The 18,625-nt window shown below is 38.2% G+C and overlaps 4 protein-coding genes and 1 long non-coding RNA gene across 6 annotated transcripts; 4 read left to right on the top strand and 1 right to left on the bottom strand.

The window, feature by feature from the left end:
* The first annotated feature begins 1 nt into the window (after position 1).
* Positions 2 to 3,439, top strand: LOC128882584 (DNA replication licensing factor MCM4). Its single transcript, XM_054134227.1, has 8 exons — positions 2 to 301; positions 373 to 707; positions 767 to 1,659; positions 1,729 to 2,048; positions 2,111 to 2,388; positions 2,466 to 2,866; positions 2,931 to 3,141; positions 3,215 to 3,439. Exons 1-8 carry the CDS (start codon positions 139 to 141, stop codon positions 3,308 to 3,310), a joined length of 2,697 nt encoding a protein of 898 aa, XP_053990202.1. The 5' UTR covers positions 2 to 138; the 3' UTR covers positions 3,311 to 3,439.
* A 25-nt stretch (positions 3,440 to 3,464) lies between these two features.
* On the top strand, positions 3,465 to 4,557 carry LOC128882589 (protein FAM166C-like). The gene is made up of 3 exons (XM_054134236.1): positions 3,465 to 3,858; positions 3,996 to 4,160; positions 4,290 to 4,557. The coding sequence occupies exons 1-3, from the start codon at positions 3,685 to 3,687 to the stop codon at positions 4,554 to 4,556; spliced, it is 606 nt and encodes a 201-aa protein (XP_053990211.1). The 5' UTR covers positions 3,465 to 3,684; the 3' UTR covers position 4,557.
* A 112-nt stretch (positions 4,558 to 4,669) lies between these two features.
* On the top strand, positions 4,670 to 7,297 carry LOC128882586 (ATP-dependent RNA helicase DDX51). Its single transcript, XM_054134228.1, has 6 exons — positions 4,670 to 4,982; positions 5,075 to 5,754; positions 5,829 to 6,041; positions 6,111 to 6,321; positions 6,393 to 6,827; positions 6,911 to 7,297. The coding sequence occupies exons 1-6, from the start codon at positions 4,960 to 4,962 to the stop codon at positions 7,278 to 7,280; spliced, it is 1,932 nt and encodes a 643-aa protein (XP_053990203.1). The 5' UTR covers positions 4,670 to 4,959; the 3' UTR covers positions 7,281 to 7,297.
* A 151-nt stretch (positions 7,298 to 7,448) lies between these two features.
* On the bottom strand, positions 7,449 to 18,207 carry LOC128882576 (lachesin-like). 2 transcript variants are annotated; one of them, XM_054134212.1, is made up of 9 exons: positions 18,042 to 18,207; positions 14,681 to 14,796; positions 14,298 to 14,483; positions 13,805 to 13,985; positions 12,466 to 12,597; positions 11,052 to 11,171; positions 10,796 to 10,966; positions 10,631 to 10,714; positions 7,449 to 10,558 (listed from the first exon to the last, which is right to left on the bottom strand). In XM_054134212.1, exons 1-9 carry the CDS (start codon positions 18,094 to 18,096, stop codon positions 10,350 to 10,352), a joined length of 1,254 nt encoding a protein of 417 aa, XP_053990187.1. In that variant the 5' UTR covers positions 18,097 to 18,207; the 3' UTR covers positions 7,449 to 10,349. The 2 variants fall into 2 exon arrangements, with proteins under 2 accessions (XP_053990187.1, XP_053990186.1); XM_054134211.1 differs by having other exon boundaries at positions 7,449 to 10,714.
* LOC128882577 (uncharacterized) lies at positions 13,919 to 18,340 on the top strand. The gene is made up of 6 exons (XR_008458469.1): positions 13,919 to 14,058; positions 14,712 to 14,820; positions 14,921 to 15,340; positions 15,420 to 15,751; positions 16,858 to 17,128; positions 18,201 to 18,340. It is a non-coding gene; the product is annotated as an uncharacterized LOC128882577 (long non-coding RNA).
* The last annotated feature ends 285 nt before the right edge of the window (positions 18,341 to 18,625 follow it).

Below are 18,625 nucleotides of genomic sequence, written 5' to 3'. Positions count from 1 at the left end.
GAATGGTAATGAACAGTGCGTATCAGTGCTTTGTGTATTGTGTATGCACCCATGCTGTAGAGAATAAGCGCGGGAAAATAATTTTCCCACGCTTTTCATGGACATTGTTGTTACGAGTTTGAAAGAATAAGAGAAATCATGTCGAGCCCAGCACGATCACCTGCTGATAGTCCTCGTACAACTCCTCGACGTCAATTACAGGGAAGATCTCCTGCACGATCGCCTGCGACAGATGATAGTCCACGTACAACTCCTCGTCGTCAAACACAAGGAACAAGATCTCCTGCTTTTGGTACACCACGTGAGTATTTTATTTAGTGACTATTTTATTTTGGATTACTATTACAAGGAGAATTACTCTTTTTTCATAAGGTACTGCTAGTCGTAATGGGGTGGACAATAATGTGGAAACACCACTGCGATGGGGTGTCGGTGGCGCACGACAAAATGCTCTGGATACTGCAAACCAGGTTGCCACTATTCTCGCTTCTTCTGAGCGCGACAGCGCAGGAGGTCATTCTCCAAGTTCTGGGCAAATGATTGGATCAGAAAGTGGCTTGCAATTGTCTTCTCCTGTCAATTATGGTACTCCCAGTTCCTTAGGTTCTATTCGTACTCCGAGAAGTGGAATTAGAGGCACTCCGATTAGACACAGACCTGATATTAACACAGACAGACGTCTGCGTCAAGTTACGCTACAAGAACCAGTAAGTAAATCTGTAATAACATTTCGCTGCTTTATAGTAGTAACTGCTTTTATTATTAGATTCCAGAGGTACACAGAGCTCCAGGAACATCGGAGAGCGAAGCAGCAGGGCCACACTTGGTTGTTTGGGGCACAAATGTACTCATAAGTCAATGCAAGGAACAATTCAAATCGTTTTTCGAAAGATTCATCGACCCAGAGGCAGAGAATGACGAATTATCCGAAAACATAAATTTATCTGAACCATTGTACCTCCAGAAATTGGAGGAGATACATACCTTGGAAGAACCATATCTGAATGTCAACTGTGCACACGTGAAAACTTACGACGAGCACCTCTATCAACAACTAGTCTCTTATCCTCAAGAAGTGATACCGACTCTAGATATGGCAGCAAACGAGTTATTCTTTGAAAAATATCCAGCAGCAGTTTTAGAACATCAGATTCAAGTGCGTCCCTTTAATGTAGCCAAGCTCAAAACCATGAGGGAATTGAATCCTTGCGATGTCGATCAATTGATCACAGTACCAGGAATGGTGATCAGAGTATCGAGATTAATTCCACAAATGCGAGAGGCTTTTTTCAAATGTACCGTCTGTGCTTTCACAACTCTTGTTGAGATCGAGAAGGGAAGGACAAAGGAGCCTACCGTGTGTGCACATTGTACACACAAATATTCTTTCACTTTGGTGCACAATCTAAGTCATTTCTCTGATAAACAAATGATCAAGTTACAAGAAGCCCCTGATGAAATGCCACAAGGACAAACTCCGCATACTATCGTTTTATTCGCCCATAGTAATCTAGTAGATGCAGTCATGCCTGGAGATAGGGTCTCCGTCACTGGAATTTACAGAGCAGCCGCGCATAAGCCTAATTTTGAGCATACTTTACATGCCATATACAGAACATACATCGACGTGGTTCATTTTAGAAAATATGACTCAAAACGGTGAGAAAAAAAATGATTGAATAATCTTCGAGATTTTTAGCTTGATTATTTATTTGTAATATTTTATAGGTTGCACGGGCATGAAGATGGCAAAGAACACAATTTCACACCAGAAAGAATTGAAATATTGAAGATGTTATCGCAGAAAGAAGATATTTACGATCGATTAGCGCAACATGTAGCTCCCAGTATTTATGCAAACACTGATGTGAAGAAGGGAATTGTTTTGCAATTATTTGGTGGAACTAGAAAGTCTTCGACCATATATGGAAAACACTTTCGACCTGATATAAATATATTACTTTGCGGTGACCCTGGCACTAGTAAATCGCAATTGTTACAGTATGTTTATAATTTGGTGCCACGATCGCAATACACTAGTGGAAAAGGTGAAGAAGCAGAAATAGTTTCGATTAAAAGCTTTTAATTAATTAATGTTTAAATATTGTAGGCTCCAGCGCTGTTGGTCTAACAGCTTACGTAACAAAAGATCCAGAAACCAGACAATTGATACTGCAGACAGGAGCATTAGGACTCGCAGACAATGGAATATGTTGCATCGACGAGTTTGATAAAATGAACGAAAGCGCAAGATCGGTATTGCACGAAGTGATGGAACAGCAAACATTAAGCATCGCCAAAGCTGGAATTATTTGTCAGTTGAATGCTAGGACCAGCATACTCGCTGCTGCTAATCCATGCGAGTCACAGTGGAATAAAAACAGAACTGTACTTTATATCAACAAATTAACTTTACCACTAGCTTCTATTAACGTTTCTATACAATATATTATATCGTTTTTCAGGTGATTGAAAACGTAAAGCTGCCCCACACCTTGCTCTCTCGATTTGACTTAATATTTTTAATGTTAGATCCGCAAAATGATTCGTACGACAGCAAACTTGCCTCTCACATGGTAGCCTTATATTACAAAGTGTCAGAAGAAGACGAGGATGTGCAACTGAACAAAAGCATCGTTCGCGATTATCTAATTTTCGCAAAGGAACACATTCAACCTGTTCTCAACGAGGAAAGTCAACAGAGACTGATACAAGCTTACGTCGATATGAGAAGAGTTGGAAGAGGACGTGGACAAATAACAGCGTACCCTAGGCAATTGGAATCTCTGATAAGATTGTCTGAGGCACACGCTAAAGTTAGACTGAGTCCTACCGTAGAGTTGCAGGACGTCGAAGAAGCTTGGAGGTTCGCGATAAAATATTATTATAATATTAATATACAGATTCTCTTCAAATGTTTCTTTTAACAGATTGCACCGAGAGGCCTTGAAACAATCTGCTATTGATCCTCTGAGTGGCAAGATAGATATAACTATTTTGACTACTGGTATATCTTCGATAGCTAGGAAGAAAAAGAAGGAGTTGTGTGACTCGATACAGAAACTTATTGAAAACAAGAAGAAGGGTCACATAATTAGTCAACAGAAACTGTTTAGTGAAATTAGACAATCTTCTGAATTGGTTAGTGAAATTGCATATCTAATTCTTTTTTCGTACCAATAATACTAATTTAATCTTAATATTTTTTGAATAGATGATCACTAGGGACATGTTCGAGGATGCCTTGAGAGAGTTACAAGATAATGGAATGTTAACAGTAATTGGAAGAAGCAGCATCCGTATTTCTTAACTGTTTTTCACTCAAGTTTCATTGTTTTTATAATTTATATGATATAACTAAGAAATTTATTCTTATATACATGTATTCTTTTTTAGATATTTATACTGATTACAACAAAAATAAATAACAGGAATACCAGTGATAGTTTTGCGTTTTTATCGGCAATTTTGGAAATATTTAATCATGATCCTAAACTAATCCTTGATGGTTATGCAAGTTTAGTTCCTCGTGTAAAATTGACAGTGCTATGGTTTGCAGTTATTTCAGAAAATTGAAAACCAAGTTCTAACTCATTTGTTTTTATTTATGAAAATTCAAAGTAGCAAATAATCTGTAGACAATAAGCATTCCCTTGATTTAGTGTGCAAAGTGTGAAGCTAAAAATGGTTGTGGGTGACTCAAATTCATCAAAATCTCAACCCACATTTTATCCACCCTCGTTGATGCCGTCCTACATGGGTCCACATCCTCCATCCAAGTTCGATCGCTCTTTGGAGGATGGTGGAGCTACTAATTACTTCCAAAATTACAGAAACCGAGTCCTATCGAAGATTTCGGTAAACTTTTTCATAGTTTTGTGAATTTAAAGTTTCTTTTTGACTTGATGTTAACTATTGGTAGTTAATAAAGTGTACAAAGCTCAAGAATTTACGCGTAATGTAACGAGACATTAATTGATTTACAATTTTTAAAGATGCCAATTTACAAATGGGGAATGGAAAGTGTACCGTACAGTCCAAGGCCTAATATTGCTGCAGCTAAAATACACCGTAGCCTTAATCGCAACTTAACAGTTCCATTGAATGACATTTCAAGAATCGACGCAGCACGCATGAAAGAAATCGACAATTTATACAAAGTAATAAAGATTTTAGCACTTGATCTCTGCTCTGTTTAGAAAGAGTATATGACTTTGTTTCTGTATAAGTTTATTATATTAGGCTAACGTTAAACTTGTTCATTTCTTCAAATTGAGCATTGTTAATAGGGAGTTCAATTGCATCGTAAACAATACATGGACCACACTGGCAGTCTTCATCCCTTGGAATTCTTCAAGCCCGATCATTATAAATACCAGTGTGCACCAGGAATGACATTGTCATACTTTTCTAAATATCCAACGAGTTTCGTTGCATATAAAATACCTAATGCTTTGCCTCTGACATACGAAAGGCGAAAGCAAACACCTTATATACCGGATATGTCCCTTTCCGGCATTTATAATCAATCATCCTGCAACGCTTATAGGAGATAAATTGACGTTGATAAGAAGAAATGAACATGGATTAAGAATTGAATGTATTAGAAAGGAAATATGATGTATTGACGGGTAAATTCATGACATTTGAATTGTGGTATGATACAAAAAACATTGAATTTTTAAAGGTTAAAACTTGTTGGGTTCGTAAACTTTTGGTCAGTAGTGATGCTTCCAGAAATATAAAAAATAAAGGAATAGGTAAAATTAAATAAAATTTCTAGAACAATTCATTTATACAGAGTACTCTTAAACTTTTCCATGTGTACGCGATAACTACGTTTCTATTTTACATATGTAAATATACATTTACATATAATACTCTGTTTTTTACACGTGTATACATATATACATAACCTATAAAATTTCTGTGACACGTGGGCGATTACTGTCACAACAAATGAGTTTATTTGTAATAAACAGGTAAATATAATAGAGATTGTGACTTTTCTAGTCTCATTGTATATATACACACACGAATAGTCTGTCTTTTAATACGTATTATTTATTAACAGATACGAGGGTGAAAAAGAGGTAGAAGTAAAAGATGAAAAGAAACATTTGTCTGAATTGTTAAAAAAGATAGAGGAGCGCAAACGGGAGAAGGCAGCTGGGAATTTGTCTAAAGATGTAGAGGAGCCTGAACAGAAGAAAAGAAAACGTAAGAAAGAAAAGATTGACGAAAGTTTGGAGCAAGATATTAATAAAACTACAGTAGAAGATAACATTGAGCTACAAGTAGATCAGCAGAGATCCCATAAGAAGAAGAAAAGAAGGAAAAAGGATATAGAATTTGATGAAAATAAAAGTTTTCAAAATGAAACTGTGGACAATCATGAAAATGATGTATCTAATAGATTGATAGATTCCAAAAATGTACAAATATCAAAACAAACTAAAGACTTTGTGGTCCTGGGTAGTAAAACTAAAAGGAAAAAACGAGAAGTGAAGAGAGTATTGCCAGAATGGTTGATGAGTCCAGAAATTATATCAATCGATCTGAACAGTGGTCCAAGCTTGGAAGAATTCCATTCGATCTTAGGTCTTAAAATGATCAAAGTAATGAAAACCAATGGCATCGATAAATTATTTCCTGTTCAAGCGAGCATGATACCATGGTTATTGAAATGCGATAAAGACAGACAGCAAGGATGGTGGGTACGCGATACTTGTGTATCTGCTCCCACTGGCAGTGGTATGAATGATTAATCAGAATTGACATATTTTGAGAGTGCCAAACTATATTTCTGATTTTATTTTCTGTTTCAGGTAAAACTTTGGCGTATGTTCTACCAATTGTACAAATATTACAGTCTCGATTGGTACCAAAGATTCGTTGTTTAGTTGTTGTACCCGCGCAAGAATTGGCTGCGCAAGTTTATAAGGTGATGACTATGTATACATCTCACACAAGCCTTAAAGTTGGTCTACTTTCTGGTGCATCTTCGATCGAGCAAGAGCAAAATAACATTCTCAAAAAGAGTATGTGTCTTGGCATTAACGCGCTACTTGTATTTTAGATAAATTATATAAGTTTTCTCTGTTTTTAAGCCATTAGAGAGACGTATATATCCATGGTAGATATAATCGTTGCTACACCAGGACGTCTAGTGGACCACATTTTAAAAACACCAGGGTTTTCTTTAGATGATCTTAGATTTCTCGTTATCGACGAAGCTGATAGAGCTGCCGATTGGTTGAAACATCTTCCTAAACAGCATCGTTATCCTCCACAACTGACACTCTTCAATATGCGTCACAGGTAGTTTCTATTTCTGTTTAAAAACACTGCTGTATGTAATTTGTTTCATAATTATTTTCAATTTCCAACAGTAAAATTCCCGTACAGAAACTTCTGTTTAGCGCGACCCTATCTCAAGATCCGGAAAAGTTGAATCACCTTGGTCTCTTCAAACCAATATTATTTACGTCTGTCCCGATCTCTGACAAAGACGGCGATGTGAACTTGGACAAGGAAGTAGGCGACTTTATAGGTCGTTATACAAGCCCTGAAGAATTAACAGAACTTGCAGTAGAATGCACGATGGAGTACAAACCAGTTGCCGCGTACCAGGTGCTAGTTAGGAATGATATGCCTTTCAAGACATTAATTTTCACAAATTCCGGAGAGTCTGCCCATAGATTGACTCTCTTGTTGGGATCGATTTTATCTGATCAGAATGTAACAGTTGGAGAGCTTTCCGCGCAGCTTATGCCAAAGCAACGGGAAGGTATGCTTGGAAGGTTCGCTGCTGGAGAGATTCAAATGTACGTTCCATCTATTACTGTACATTAATACGATACTTTTAATGTATCTTGGAAACTTTGTTGCATTGTATTTCTATTTGCAGTCTCGTGAGCTCCGATGCATTGGCAAGAGGTGTCGACATTCTGGACATTCAGCTAGTCATATCCTACGATCTTCCCAAGCATATCAAAGGCTACATTCACAGAGCAGGAAGAACAGGTCGCGCGGGTAAACCTGGCACAGCGATCTCTATCCTCACACCTAAGCAAGTCGGGATATTTAAACATATGCTGACTAATGCTCACAAAGCTGTGCCAAGTATCGAGAAATTAGATTTGGAGTCTGTTGCAAGTACGATCGATTACCCAAGCCACGTAGAGAAGTTAAAGCAAGATCTTGAAAAGGAGAAACAAGACAATTTGCAGCGGAAAAAATCTGTTAAACCAATTCAATCAGTCATGAACTTTGATTAATAAAGTATAGGTGATTACATATATATATATATAAAGTGTGTGCGTGTGTGCGTATATATACATATATATATATATATATGTATATGTATATATACGCACACACGCACACACTTTTTACTATTATTTTACTACCAAAACCAAAAGTATTATCCCCTTTCTCTACCTTCTATGACCTTATGTAATAGGTCGTTGAACTCGTTTTAAGATACTCTATCATGGTACGGAAGTAAAAAGGTACCAATCCATTTAAAAAAATGGAGGAGACTTTAAAATGTTCGAATTACTTCCACCTGCAAAAGAACTATTATCGTCACCGGATAACCCCCCTCGTACTGTCCAATTATTTCTGCGAAACCTATAGTTTCAAAGATACCTGAGGTGCTATATACAAACATAATTGATTCAACATTGATTCCCTTTATGAGATAAGTTTTAAGCAGTTTGAGTACTTTATTCGTAAATTAAACGGAAGGTATAGAAGCTCAATAAATACAGTTTATCAGGTAACATCGATAATAACAGTTTATTGTCTGAAGTTAATAGTACCGAACACCATGCTCGTTCTCTACCGCAATTCATTCAATAGTTAATTCCAATATTTTTGAATTGTATGTTAATCGTTACTCTATTGTTTTATTCTGTCAAAGGCAAGTTATTCACAATTTTTTTATATATATGTATACACATACATATATATATACGTACATATAAAATATACACAAAAATATATTTCGTACGTATATGTATATGTGTATCGAATAACGACAGAGACACAATTAGATTACTATTATTGCTGTGCGTAACTTTACTTGAAATTATCGGTTACATTTTATAATGCAGGAAAATTGAACCAATAGGTACTAGCAACAACTATGAAACTCAGAAGCGCAAAAGGATAGAACATGTGAGTTTAATTTCGAAATTATATGCTTAAGTGCATAACATTTTAAACATTCGCTTTGGAATTTGTTATTACACGGCCGTGGACACAGCATAATAGTCTTAAAAGCGTAAGTTTATAGATTGTATTTAAATTTAGGGCATGTTTGAAGCTGTCGGGGTTTGTGAATACGACATTCTAATATTCAAGACATGGAATCTTGATTATCATGTATGTTAAGCGTACGAAAGAGAATTCGCTATGTTTGAACAGAATTTATGAAATGTATTTGAAGATCGTTGTGTAACATTGTAGACGGATGAGTCTAGTTTTCTATGAACGATTAGCTTTTTAATTAGTAACAATTCTTGAGAGACCAAAGATCAAAGTATCTGATTCTTTCTTGGAATGTTATGTATCGTTAAAGGAAGTTTAGTAAACGATAACAAAGTTTCACAAGTACCGTGTGAACAATCGGATCCCCGAAAGCCTAACAGCTCAACATAAATACATACAATAACGCTCGAGTTTCGTTGCGAGAAGTCTAACGAACGAGCAAACCTTTCCATTCACCTATTCGTAAACCATACCTTACGATAAGATACCCGACAAGTGATTAAACATGTCTTTTTTAGCTTGAATATGTTACATTCTGAGACTACTGTCACACCATAATCGTATAAAATGTAGTCCCGTTCAACATTACAATTAAATTATACACGTATATTATATTCGTGCGCTATATCAATTTGCTTTTTACCGTAACGTCCCTTCGATAACGTCAACATTCACTTCGTTACTTCATATTTACACGTCATATACTTGTTATTCTGTAATTTATAGGTATACATGTACATACATAAAACATGGTCCTATATGATTCATATGTATCGTTGCTGTGTATATGTATTTTAATTTTATCCTTAGTGCCAATAAATTCGCTATGCTTACGTAGTAATCTTAAAATTAAAGGGTATTCGGTGGGCTTGCTTACAGTTAACAGTTTAACGTAATTATGTTATCAAGCGACCTGTAGTTTTTCTCTTAAAAAACTCGTTGAGACTCGTCTCTCGTGTACACGAACCCATTAATGTTTATTCATTCTTGGTGCGTAACGGTGATATATATATATACACGAAATATGTATCGGTATACTATTTTGTAAATTTTTTATTGACTTTATCAATGATCAATTTTATGGTTCAATGGGTTAATGGGCACAAGTTACGCAATCCACGAGTAATAATTTAGATATAGAGAAATAAATGTATCGTATGTACACATCGTGATATTTTCGATAGAAAATCATCGATCATTGTCGATCATCGTCGAATACTAGTATAATTAAATAGTTTGTAACGATTAAACTAGAGTTGTTTTGATTTTTGCTTGAAACGAATAATATATATGAAAAGAACTCAAGTACTTGATACTTATTGTCATGTCTTCCATTCTGCGTACTGGCTACGATATCGTAGTTTTTTAATAAGTAATCGAAATTAATTTGGTCAATTCATAATTGGTATGCATATACTTAATCGGTAGCTTAATTACACCCATCAGTTTACTCCTTTAATCATTTTTACAAAGGATATAACTCGTGTTTGATAAAATAATCGTTTTCTGATCGATATATTCTAAACAAACAATTGTACTTTTGCGAAAGAAAATTGTCAGTCGGTATTCTTTTAAGCCACTTGTGCATCTCCATGATGCAAAACTCGAGGTACTAGTTGCATTACGAAGCCGTTACTTACATTTAGAAGAGTACTTAACAAGTAATGATCGCACGCTCTCGAATATAGTACAGTATATGATACTTATTTAAAGAAAAAGATACTTCAAGTACCGATGAGACATATATCGACGTTACTGGTTGTCGACAAGGTACTAAAGCACGACTGACGGTTGCTTTTGTGGCAAAACGTTTAATAATAAAATAATCAGAGATTCGTGCGATCGTTCGTTGATTTACACGCAGTTACTAGGACCTAGCTGACGTGTATCGCCGCTTACGTATTTACAAAATCTTTTCAAGAGAAAATATCTCTTATTGGTCATACCGCCGTGACTAGATCTCGTCGAATCTAAAAGTACGTTCTCGTCGAATTAAAAATAAAAGGAAGACCTATAGTTTTTCACCGCGTTGAATCGCTCCCACCATTTCATCTCAGACTATCGGGGTATTTTTAAAGAAGAAATAGCACTGTTAGAAAAACCAATGAAAAGAGAATAGTGACGAACGATAACGAGTACTGGCTACGAGTACTGGCAGCGTTTATGGCGACCCAAGGAGGCGACAATGATGGCAAAGCTAGGGGTCTTTCCGTTCTGTGGGCTTCTTGGATGGTGCTGCCTGCCATGATTTGCGTGGTACCAAGGTCGTCGTCGTCGTTTCCTGGAGAATCAAAGTCGTCGTAGCCGCCTCCGTGCGTCCGCCTATCGTTGATGTTTTTGCTCTTCTTCTTACCTTTGCCCGCTGGACTCTTCCTGGGCTTGAAGTCTGTGTTCTTGGCAACAGTGCTGGGAGTAGTTTTTGCAGAGAGGTGCAGCTCTGGATTAAAAAGAAGAGAATGAATTATACATATACGAAGATAAATATATATTTATGTATTCGTGACGTGTAATAATTTACCTTGCAAACGGACAACTCCGTCAGCCTTTCCAAGAGCGTTCACGGATGAGCAAACGTATTCTCCAAAGTCCTTCTTCTCCAGGGAATAGACAGTGAGGTTCATCTGCCAAGAGTACTCGTTAATCGCGCTTTCAGACATTGCATATTTGTCGTTGGGCAGCAGCTTGTCGCCTGTACCAGAAACGAGAGATTCGATCAGGAAACGATCTCTCTCTTAAAGAATGGATTTTTCGAGAGAGGGAGCTGTTTGTTATACCTGTGTTTCTGTACCAAGTGTTCATCGCGTGCGGAGAAGCTTCAACATGACACTGCAGAACAACGTCACTGTCAAGTGGAGCAGCCACCAATTGATTTGTCGTTTTTATGACGGGTTGAACTGAAACAAAAAGACACTTGTTAACTTCATTCCGAAGACGATATAGAGGACAAATTCTACTACTTATCGTTAAAGAAAATATTAAACATAGTTGTATAGACTTTGTTTGTTATTTGCAATTGACGGTTTAAGCCGTTTAAGGAGAGAAAGCAACCCTTGGAAGAAATGCAGTCTTCCAATTTGCACAAAAATTTCATTCCTTCCTACTACCCCTACTTTAAGCACGTTGAAAATAATTGCTTTGCCAATGTTCAATGTCAACCTGCTACCATTCTTCTGTAAGACGATTTTCAAAGTGTCTGACACATACGAGTCCATAAGTTTATCGTATAATGTTCAGTTTGAGGGATTACAAAGGTCGTAGGATGTTTGTACAATGATGCAACAATTGTTGAAGAATCCTTTGCTTTGTGCTTTGGATTGTTTTAGTAAAACCCAAGTTTTTCATCGGTTCCCTTGTCACTAATTAATTCTTTAGAATGTCGAAATGTTTACCTTCGTTAAGAATATTGTCAACAAATTCCAATTCACCCACTCCGTGATGCGAAATACACCCCTAGAACAGCCAGAAGAAAACCATACATTAATGCAGCAAATGATAAGGGAGAAAGTTTGGTATCGATAAATGTACATATCAAAGGGACACGTTATCTTTAGAAGGAATTAAATTCCAAATCATTCGCGACCAACCATAACTCGCTGTGGCAAATCTGTAACGGTGTGCGGGAATGTATTTTCGCTAGCAGGGTGAACAAGTTATTTATCGATGATATTCTCGAGAAAATGAAACATTCCGAAGTTGTAAAACATAGTTACGCGAAACGTCGACGTAGAAATTAGGTCCAAGATTTGAGCTGTATTCAGATGAGATCCAAAGCACAAAGCGTGTACTTGAAAATTGTTGTTATATCGTTGTAGAAATATTTGCAAACACCTCTATAATTTCCTGACTCGAACCCTACCAAAAACTGAGGGGATGAAACGGATGGAAAAATTGTAGAAACAGTTTATAGTTTTAGAAAATATTAAAAAACGTCTTACAGAAGAATAACGATACGTTGATTATCGCCAAAAATATAGTTAAAAGGTATACGATAAAATGGATATACAAAAGAGTATTTGATCGAGAAGAAGGGTTTTGAGGGTAGTTTTCAGCCTGTGAACGCGACAATTGGCTAATAGGAAAATGCTTATTTAATATTCTCCAGTGGTCTGTTTTGTGTAGAAAATTCTTTCGATATAATCAGATGACGGTTCCTCACTCGGCCATAGCTACGCAACAAGTGATACGTACAATGGACATCGACGGAATAACGTTTGCTGACTGTTGGCGGTACATTGTTGCTTGCAATGCAAAGATATGTGCCCATCTCCTGTCTGAGAACCCCAGTCAACTCGAGAGTTTCACCCACGTGAGTTTTCGTAGCTGGAAAATAAAAGATTGCCCCGACAGACAATTAGACATGAATTGCTAATACATGATTGTTGCACTTGACTGCAGTGTTAATCTTTTATATATTACTAATTGTATACTAAAACAGGTAAAATTAGTGATACATAACATCTTTTACAAGGTGTTTCGTTTTTGATTTCGTAAACCACCGACCAATCACAGCGGCGAGTAGCGCGCGCTTAGCCGCGAGAGACTGGCCCGAGACCGAGACTTTGAGCTATCAACAATTCTTGAGTTTGATATATTAGTTACTATATTAATTCAAGTGTTGCACATAACAGAGCAATGCACATTTAATAAACGAAGCATGTAATTTATAGGCGATTGATGAACTAATGAATATTTGATAATTTTTTGGGAATAGTATCAGTGGCGCCCTCGGTGACAAAATTGCCAAGCTTGTAGCAAAAAGTTGAAACTGTCACCGCTAGATCGAACTACCGCAATCTTTTAATAAATTATTTTTTATTTGTCATAAATGCCTAATTAATACGATTCGATATTTAAGTTTACATATCAAATGTATCATTTGTATGGATAATTATTTAATTTAAGAAAAAGTATAGAACATTAGACAGTGGCGCCATCGGAGGCGAAATGTCGTTGTTTGTAGCGAAAGTCACGTCAGTTGCAACTATTGCCGCTAGATGACGCTACCACCACCTTTGACTAAATAATTTGTTTTTATACATAAATGCCTAATTATTACGATTCTTTGCCTTACAACGCTACAATGGTGTATCAGTTAATCTATCATTTTGATGAGTATTTATTTAATTTAACAATAAATACCGACCCTTTACTCAGTGGCGCCATCTAGCGGCTAGAATGGGAATTATTTTCACTACAAGCTTGGGAATTTCGGCACCGATGGCGCTACTAAATTTCGAATTTTGAGCTCAGTTTTTCCGCCTTTTGTTTCCCGCCTTTTCTGAGTAGCGCCCCCAAGTTTGTTTAAACAAATTAGCGTGTGTCATTGCGTGCAATCGAATCTTTCTACTTGTTTTTTCTCAAATCTAACGTTACGTATTAAGTCTATCCTTAAAGATACGATATAATTGACGATTTAATTTGCGATTTAATCATAAAATATTTGAACAAGAACGCTTTATAAAGGTTGACACGTTCTCTCACAACTGAATAAGTATTATAATTTTGAGTACGAGTTAAGAAAGCTTACATTGTTTCTGTCCATCTTGTCTAAAAATAATATTCTTCCCATCTTCTCGTTTCCAAGTGACAGTGGGCTTGGGTGAGCCTGTTGCAACGCATCTCAGTCTTATATTTCCGCCTTCGTGGGTCACCATTGCAGACTCATCATCCATTATATCTGGGGGTATCTCCACTTCCATGTAGCCTTTCTGAAAATATAGCGAGAGAAACTGGGTGCCAGTGGCCTCCTTCTGCGACCATGGAATCTTTATGCAGAGATAGGTGAGTTTCTTGATGTAATTTGACTTTATTTTAGCAAAATAAAGATATCCATTTCCATTGAAACAACAACGACTTTAATATTACCATGAGAAGCAACGACATGGAAACAAATTCTTTTCAATCTATCAGATTTTCCATAAAGAATATACGTACAAGTATATTCTTTATGGAAAATCTCTATTCTTATCAAGTATCATATATCGGATGTTGCTTTCGCTGCCAGATAAACTAATCCTCACCTGACTCCGCATAGGGTCCGTATTCACTTGGCACATGTATGCCCCTGAATCGTTCTTTTGAACATTGGACACATGCAACTTCCACGTGTTGTGTCCATTATGAGTAACTGAAAGTCTCGGATTGTGTGCCACTAAATGTGTGTGTATCGCCAAGATTGCTCTGGAATCTGACTTTATCCAGGCCACCTGCGAACAGAGTTTCAAATGTTTCTATTCCAAGTACTTGCCAACATTCCCAAGCGTAGAAAATGTTCAAATGAGAAGGAACTTGTTTCTAGTAATTCCTAAATATTAACACCAGTTCTGGTTACGTTTGGTTATTTGGATATTTGGTTGGTCAGAAGAATTTACCTACGATAAAGAATAAATATGTTTGAGTTTACCTTGTATTGTTGCAAGTGATTAACGACGCAGGTAAAGAAAACGTCGCGGCCCTGGACCACGGTGTGATTCTCCAAGGGGGCTAGGAACTCTGGAAGTATCTCCGGAGTTATTTGACCTGAAAGAGAATTCGTTAGAAAATGTTAGTAAGTAAAGAAGCTAGACACCTAAAATCTTTACATTTCAACGGGCTTTTTCTGTGATTAGTGTATATTTGAAAGTAACTGCAATATTTCACGCAGAGTTCCTGCCCCCATGTGCATGAATAAGCAGCGCTGTCGATTAGATATTCAAGTTTTCTATGGAGCTGAATTCCAGCCTGCCTTCCATCGATTCACTATGGAAGAGACAGAGGTAAAAATGCAAAAGGAGAAGAGGAGAGGAGAGGAGAGGAGAGGCGGTGCCGATTCACCCATATTCTCGTATCGAATTCTTGTACGCGTTCATGCAAGAAAGACGATAAATGGAAAATTCTCGAGTCGTGTAGTCGTAATCCAGGCTTCGAAATCACGTTTTCATGGCTGAATTTTGTCATCGGTATGCTCTTATTCGCATGGCGACATCTCATGGCCCCCAGGATGCCATTGCTAGGATGCTCTTTCGCTAAACAATTTGAATTCTAATCAAAATAGGAACAAGCAAACAAATGGAATCGTTAGATCGTATGTAGAATATCGGTTTTCTGCCGAGAATCTATGGGATGATTATTCTTTTTTCCACTAGTACAATTTTTTGTTTCAGAATCCATCGGATGATTGTTCTTTCTCCAAAGTGGAGTCTCTTTGCAGCCGAAGAAGAGACTAGAATGAAATTTCCTACTGGCTACGATTCAGAATGCTTCTCTCAGCTAATAATCTTCTTAAATATCGTTGCACGTTAATGTGCAACGTGCATTGCTCCCTATATGTATACTGTACCGCGTATACTCTACTGCGTATCATTTGGATGGTGGAGTTTGAAGAAAACCGTGTAAAACGAGATTTGCCATCCTGATCGAGTTGCCGCTGGGAAAAGAATTTTCCGTGAAAGTTGACGCGTTCAACGGCACCTTTGGTGTCTTCACTTTTCGCCTGGTAATTATATTGCGTTAAAAGCATGCTTGGGTAAATCGTTAAATCCAGTTTCTTGCGATCCAGCGGTATATACTCGTACGTGTAAGTTTACGGCCGCGGCGACGAAAACGCGGCGCGCAGGGCTGAGCGTCGTAACAGAGTACATTTATCCACGTAGTGGCATAACTAAGTAGCGGTGGCTCGGCGTGGCGAATAGCTTTTTAACCGTTCCTATCAGTCTAAAAAGCCTGAGGTTCTGTTAGTTACTGGGAGGGCTACGGTATTCAGTTCAGGGGCCGCGTGGCCAACTAAATCACGTCGGATTTAAGTGGATTCTACAAACTCCCCTACACCCGAGACTACGACGATGTATTGCCCTTGTACGGTAGTTGCGGCGCCATTCTACCGCAACGAGGATATACTCGGCCAAGATTCTCTTGGCCGAGGCTACCTTTCCTCTGGCGCTCTTACTTTCGCCTCGGATCTCATCAACACGTCAACAATACAACAGAATTAATGCTCTAATACGATTCTCGTTCGACCTTTGACATTAATCAAATCAGCCGAGAAATAATCACCTTGGTTCCTTGGTTTAGCTCTTTTAATAGCTAGGCGACTCGGCTTTCTTACCACTAGCCCATTTTTCCTCACTTTTCTCTATGGCTACAAATTTCCGAGCATCTCGTTGTACACTGGAGGAAACAGTTGACGAGAATAATTGATAATAATATTAATATTCGTATCTGAGGGAGCTAGAGCGTTTAGCTGTTTGATGGCCAGTATTAGTATCATCATTGATATTTGGCATGGCTCGGTGGTGAACCCACCGACCCTGATTCCCCAGTACCTCCTTGTACACTTTTATTACATTTAATTTCCAATTTTATCGGTGCACTGTGTTTCTTGAATTTCCATTCTAAATGTCCGACCGAACGAGGACGGTCCGGTTCGAAAGAGTTCGGGTTCGTTAAAAGAATGTCCTCCCGCGCGTTTGGCGGATGAGTGACGGGCCCATTCTATCGAAAGCTATTTCCGCATGGTCGATCCATCATCGCTAATCGTTATTGTCAATAACTCGACCGTGTGCAACAACGACTCATTGAAAAGCGAATTCTTTTTTCACCCAGCCTCCCAACGTCCGGGGTGCTTTCGGAGAAATCAACGAATCTGCGAGGAACAGGAGGAGGAGCAGGAAGAGGAAGAGGAGGAGGAGGGTAGACGAAAATCAATCAGTTTACGTAACATTGCTCCGACTGATTACCACTTATTCCACGAGACGGTGAATTCCCCGCGAAGAAAGCATCGAGGTGTGCAACGAGGTTCTCTTCCGATCTCGACCACTTTCTATGCTGGGGGAGTGGCAATCGATCGGGGAGGAGGGCTGCAACGGGAATCAAGGTAATTACGTCGTGTCTAATTAGAGATTAGTGGACTTGTTTCTTGTTGTCTCTCGACACGCGCTCTCTTTCGAGCTACGGACCTCCGAACTCGACGGAGTAGAAATAGTGGGTCAATGCCCAGACACAGTAGAAATGGTCGGTTAATAACACGGAATAAAATTGTATAAATAAATACACCTGCTACTATTTTACTAGCTGGTTAATTTTCATTTTGATCATTTAAATTCGATTATTGCGGTCACTTTTAATTGTTTTAGGTATCGCAATTTCGATTGTTTCCGTTGGCGATAAATAGCGTATATTACTGAAATATGGACGAACAAGCGTGCAATGCACGGTTAAATTGCTTGCACAGCCGTGCACCACGAATTTTCAAAATGGACACTTTCCAACCAATTTATCGTAAATAGCTTGACGAAAAGTGTCCCGTTATTGTTTTACGTTTTTCTTTCATTACCAAACGGTACTCTTGCATTCGTCCAAACCACCTGTAAAACTAACAGAAATAAAGCGAAACTTTCATCGCGGCACGCGTAGGGACTCGAGATACGCGGCGCATTTGTGATTTTCTCATGAAAGTCAGCCCAACGGAAGTGGATGCAAACGCGAACACGAAATTCCAATTTTCCTCTTTCGAACGTTCTCGCTTCTTGCCTGCCATCGTTCCCCAGTTTTTCACCCGCGACACCTTCTTCGCTGAATCATCGAGATTTCCCTGATGTACAAATCACAGAATCACTGTGTTCTCAGTCGAAAGCGCGTACACGAGTAAAGATTGAAATAGTTAAAAGTATCGATGAAACGAAAAGCTATGTAATTTTTCTTCGATTTTTCTTCGACACGTGCAGTTGGTAGAAACGAGTCGTTACGATAAACTTCGCTTTTCATGATAATCGTTCAAACTCACTTACATAAACAAAGTTGCAGAACCGCGGTGAGGAGGGCTGCGAGTTTCCGCGCTGCCATGAGAATTAACCACTTTTGCGATTACTGCGTCGCGATACCAGCCGTGGCAATCTGAAAGCAACAAGTCAGAATTTTATGTTTTAAACAATAAGTCGTGGTTCCAGGCAGTTTGCTGTAGGAGAGAACAACAACGCCGATGAGAAGAAACCGAGGAAAAGAAGAGAAAAGAAGAAAAGAAAAAAAGAAAAAAAGAAAGAAATAAGTAAAGAAAAGGAGCGGAGAAGAGAAAGAAGATGAGGAAGGATTGATTGTACGATAAAAAGAGCGAGTGGGCAATTTTTCAACGAAGCCTCGGCTAGCGAATGAATTCCCACGGGGAAATGGAATTTTGAACGTTGTATCGAAAATCCACGGCTCGTCGTACGCGCCTCGAGTCACCGTTCCCTGTCGTTTCTTTCGGGTTATTTCGATACTTTGCCAGCGAAAAAGAGAGGGCGAGAACGGCTGGAGGAGGACCGACCGACCGACCAATGGAGCACCGTAACTTATGACTTTCGTCTCGGTACTCCCGCCGCTTTTCCACTAGCTC

Source organism: Hylaeus volcanicus, unplaced genomic scaffold, assembly GCF_026283585.1.
Source record: "Hylaeus volcanicus isolate JK05 unplaced genomic scaffold, UHH_iyHylVolc1.0_haploid 12102, whole genome shotgun sequence".
In the NCBI taxonomy this organism is placed as follows: domain Eukaryota; kingdom Metazoa; phylum Arthropoda; class Insecta; order Hymenoptera; family Colletidae; genus Hylaeus; species Hylaeus volcanicus.
The sequence above is the reverse complement of the archived record's forward strand: the minus strand, read 5'-3'. Positions and strand labels throughout refer to the sequence as shown.

Bases quoted from the DNA above. Each gene is read 5' to 3' on its own strand.
- LOC128882576 (XM_054134211.1), bottom strand. From the start codon at position 18,096: ATGGCAGCGCGGAAACTCGCAGCCCTCCTCACCGCGGTTCTGCAACTT. The intron at 12,598-13,804 runs GTAAGCTTTCTT...TTTATTTTCCAG, and splicing joins ACAAGATGGACAGAAACAAT to CTACGAAAACTCACGTGGGT. The intron at 10,967-11,051 runs GTATAACAAACA...TTTCTGGTACAG, and splicing joins CACTTGGTACAGAAACACAG to GCGACAAGCTGCTGCCCAAC.
- LOC128882586 (XM_054134228.1), top strand. From the start codon at position 4,960: ATGAGTTTATTTGTAATAAACAG. The intron at 5,755-5,828 runs GTATGAATGATT...TTTCTGTTTCAG, and splicing joins ATCTGCTCCCACTGGCAGTG to GTAAAACTTTGGCGTATGTT. The intron at 6,042-6,110 runs GTATGTGTCTTG...TCTGTTTTTAAG, and splicing joins AAATAACATTCTCAAAAAGA to CCATTAGAGAGACGTATATA.
- LOC128882584 (XM_054134227.1), top strand. From the start codon at position 139: ATGTCGAGCCCAGCACGATCACCTGCTGATAGTCCTCGTACAACTCCT. The intron at 2,049-2,110 runs GTGAAGAAGCAG...TAAATATTGTAG, and splicing joins GCAATACACTAGTGGAAAAG to GCTCCAGCGCTGTTGGTCTA. The intron at 3,142-3,214 runs GTTAGTGAAATT...TTTTTTGAATAG, and splicing joins TTAGACAATCTTCTGAATTG to ATGATCACTAGGGACATGTT.
- LOC128882589 (XM_054134236.1), top strand. From the start codon at position 3,685: ATGGTTGTGGGTGACTCAAATTCATCAAAATCTCAACCCACATTTTAT. The intron at 3,859-3,995 runs GTAAACTTTTTC...CAATTTTTAAAG, and splicing joins GAGTCCTATCGAAGATTTCG to ATGCCAATTTACAAATGGGG. The intron at 4,161-4,289 runs GTAATAAAGATT...CATTGTTAATAG, and splicing joins AAATCGACAATTTATACAAA to GGAGTTCAATTGCATCGTAA.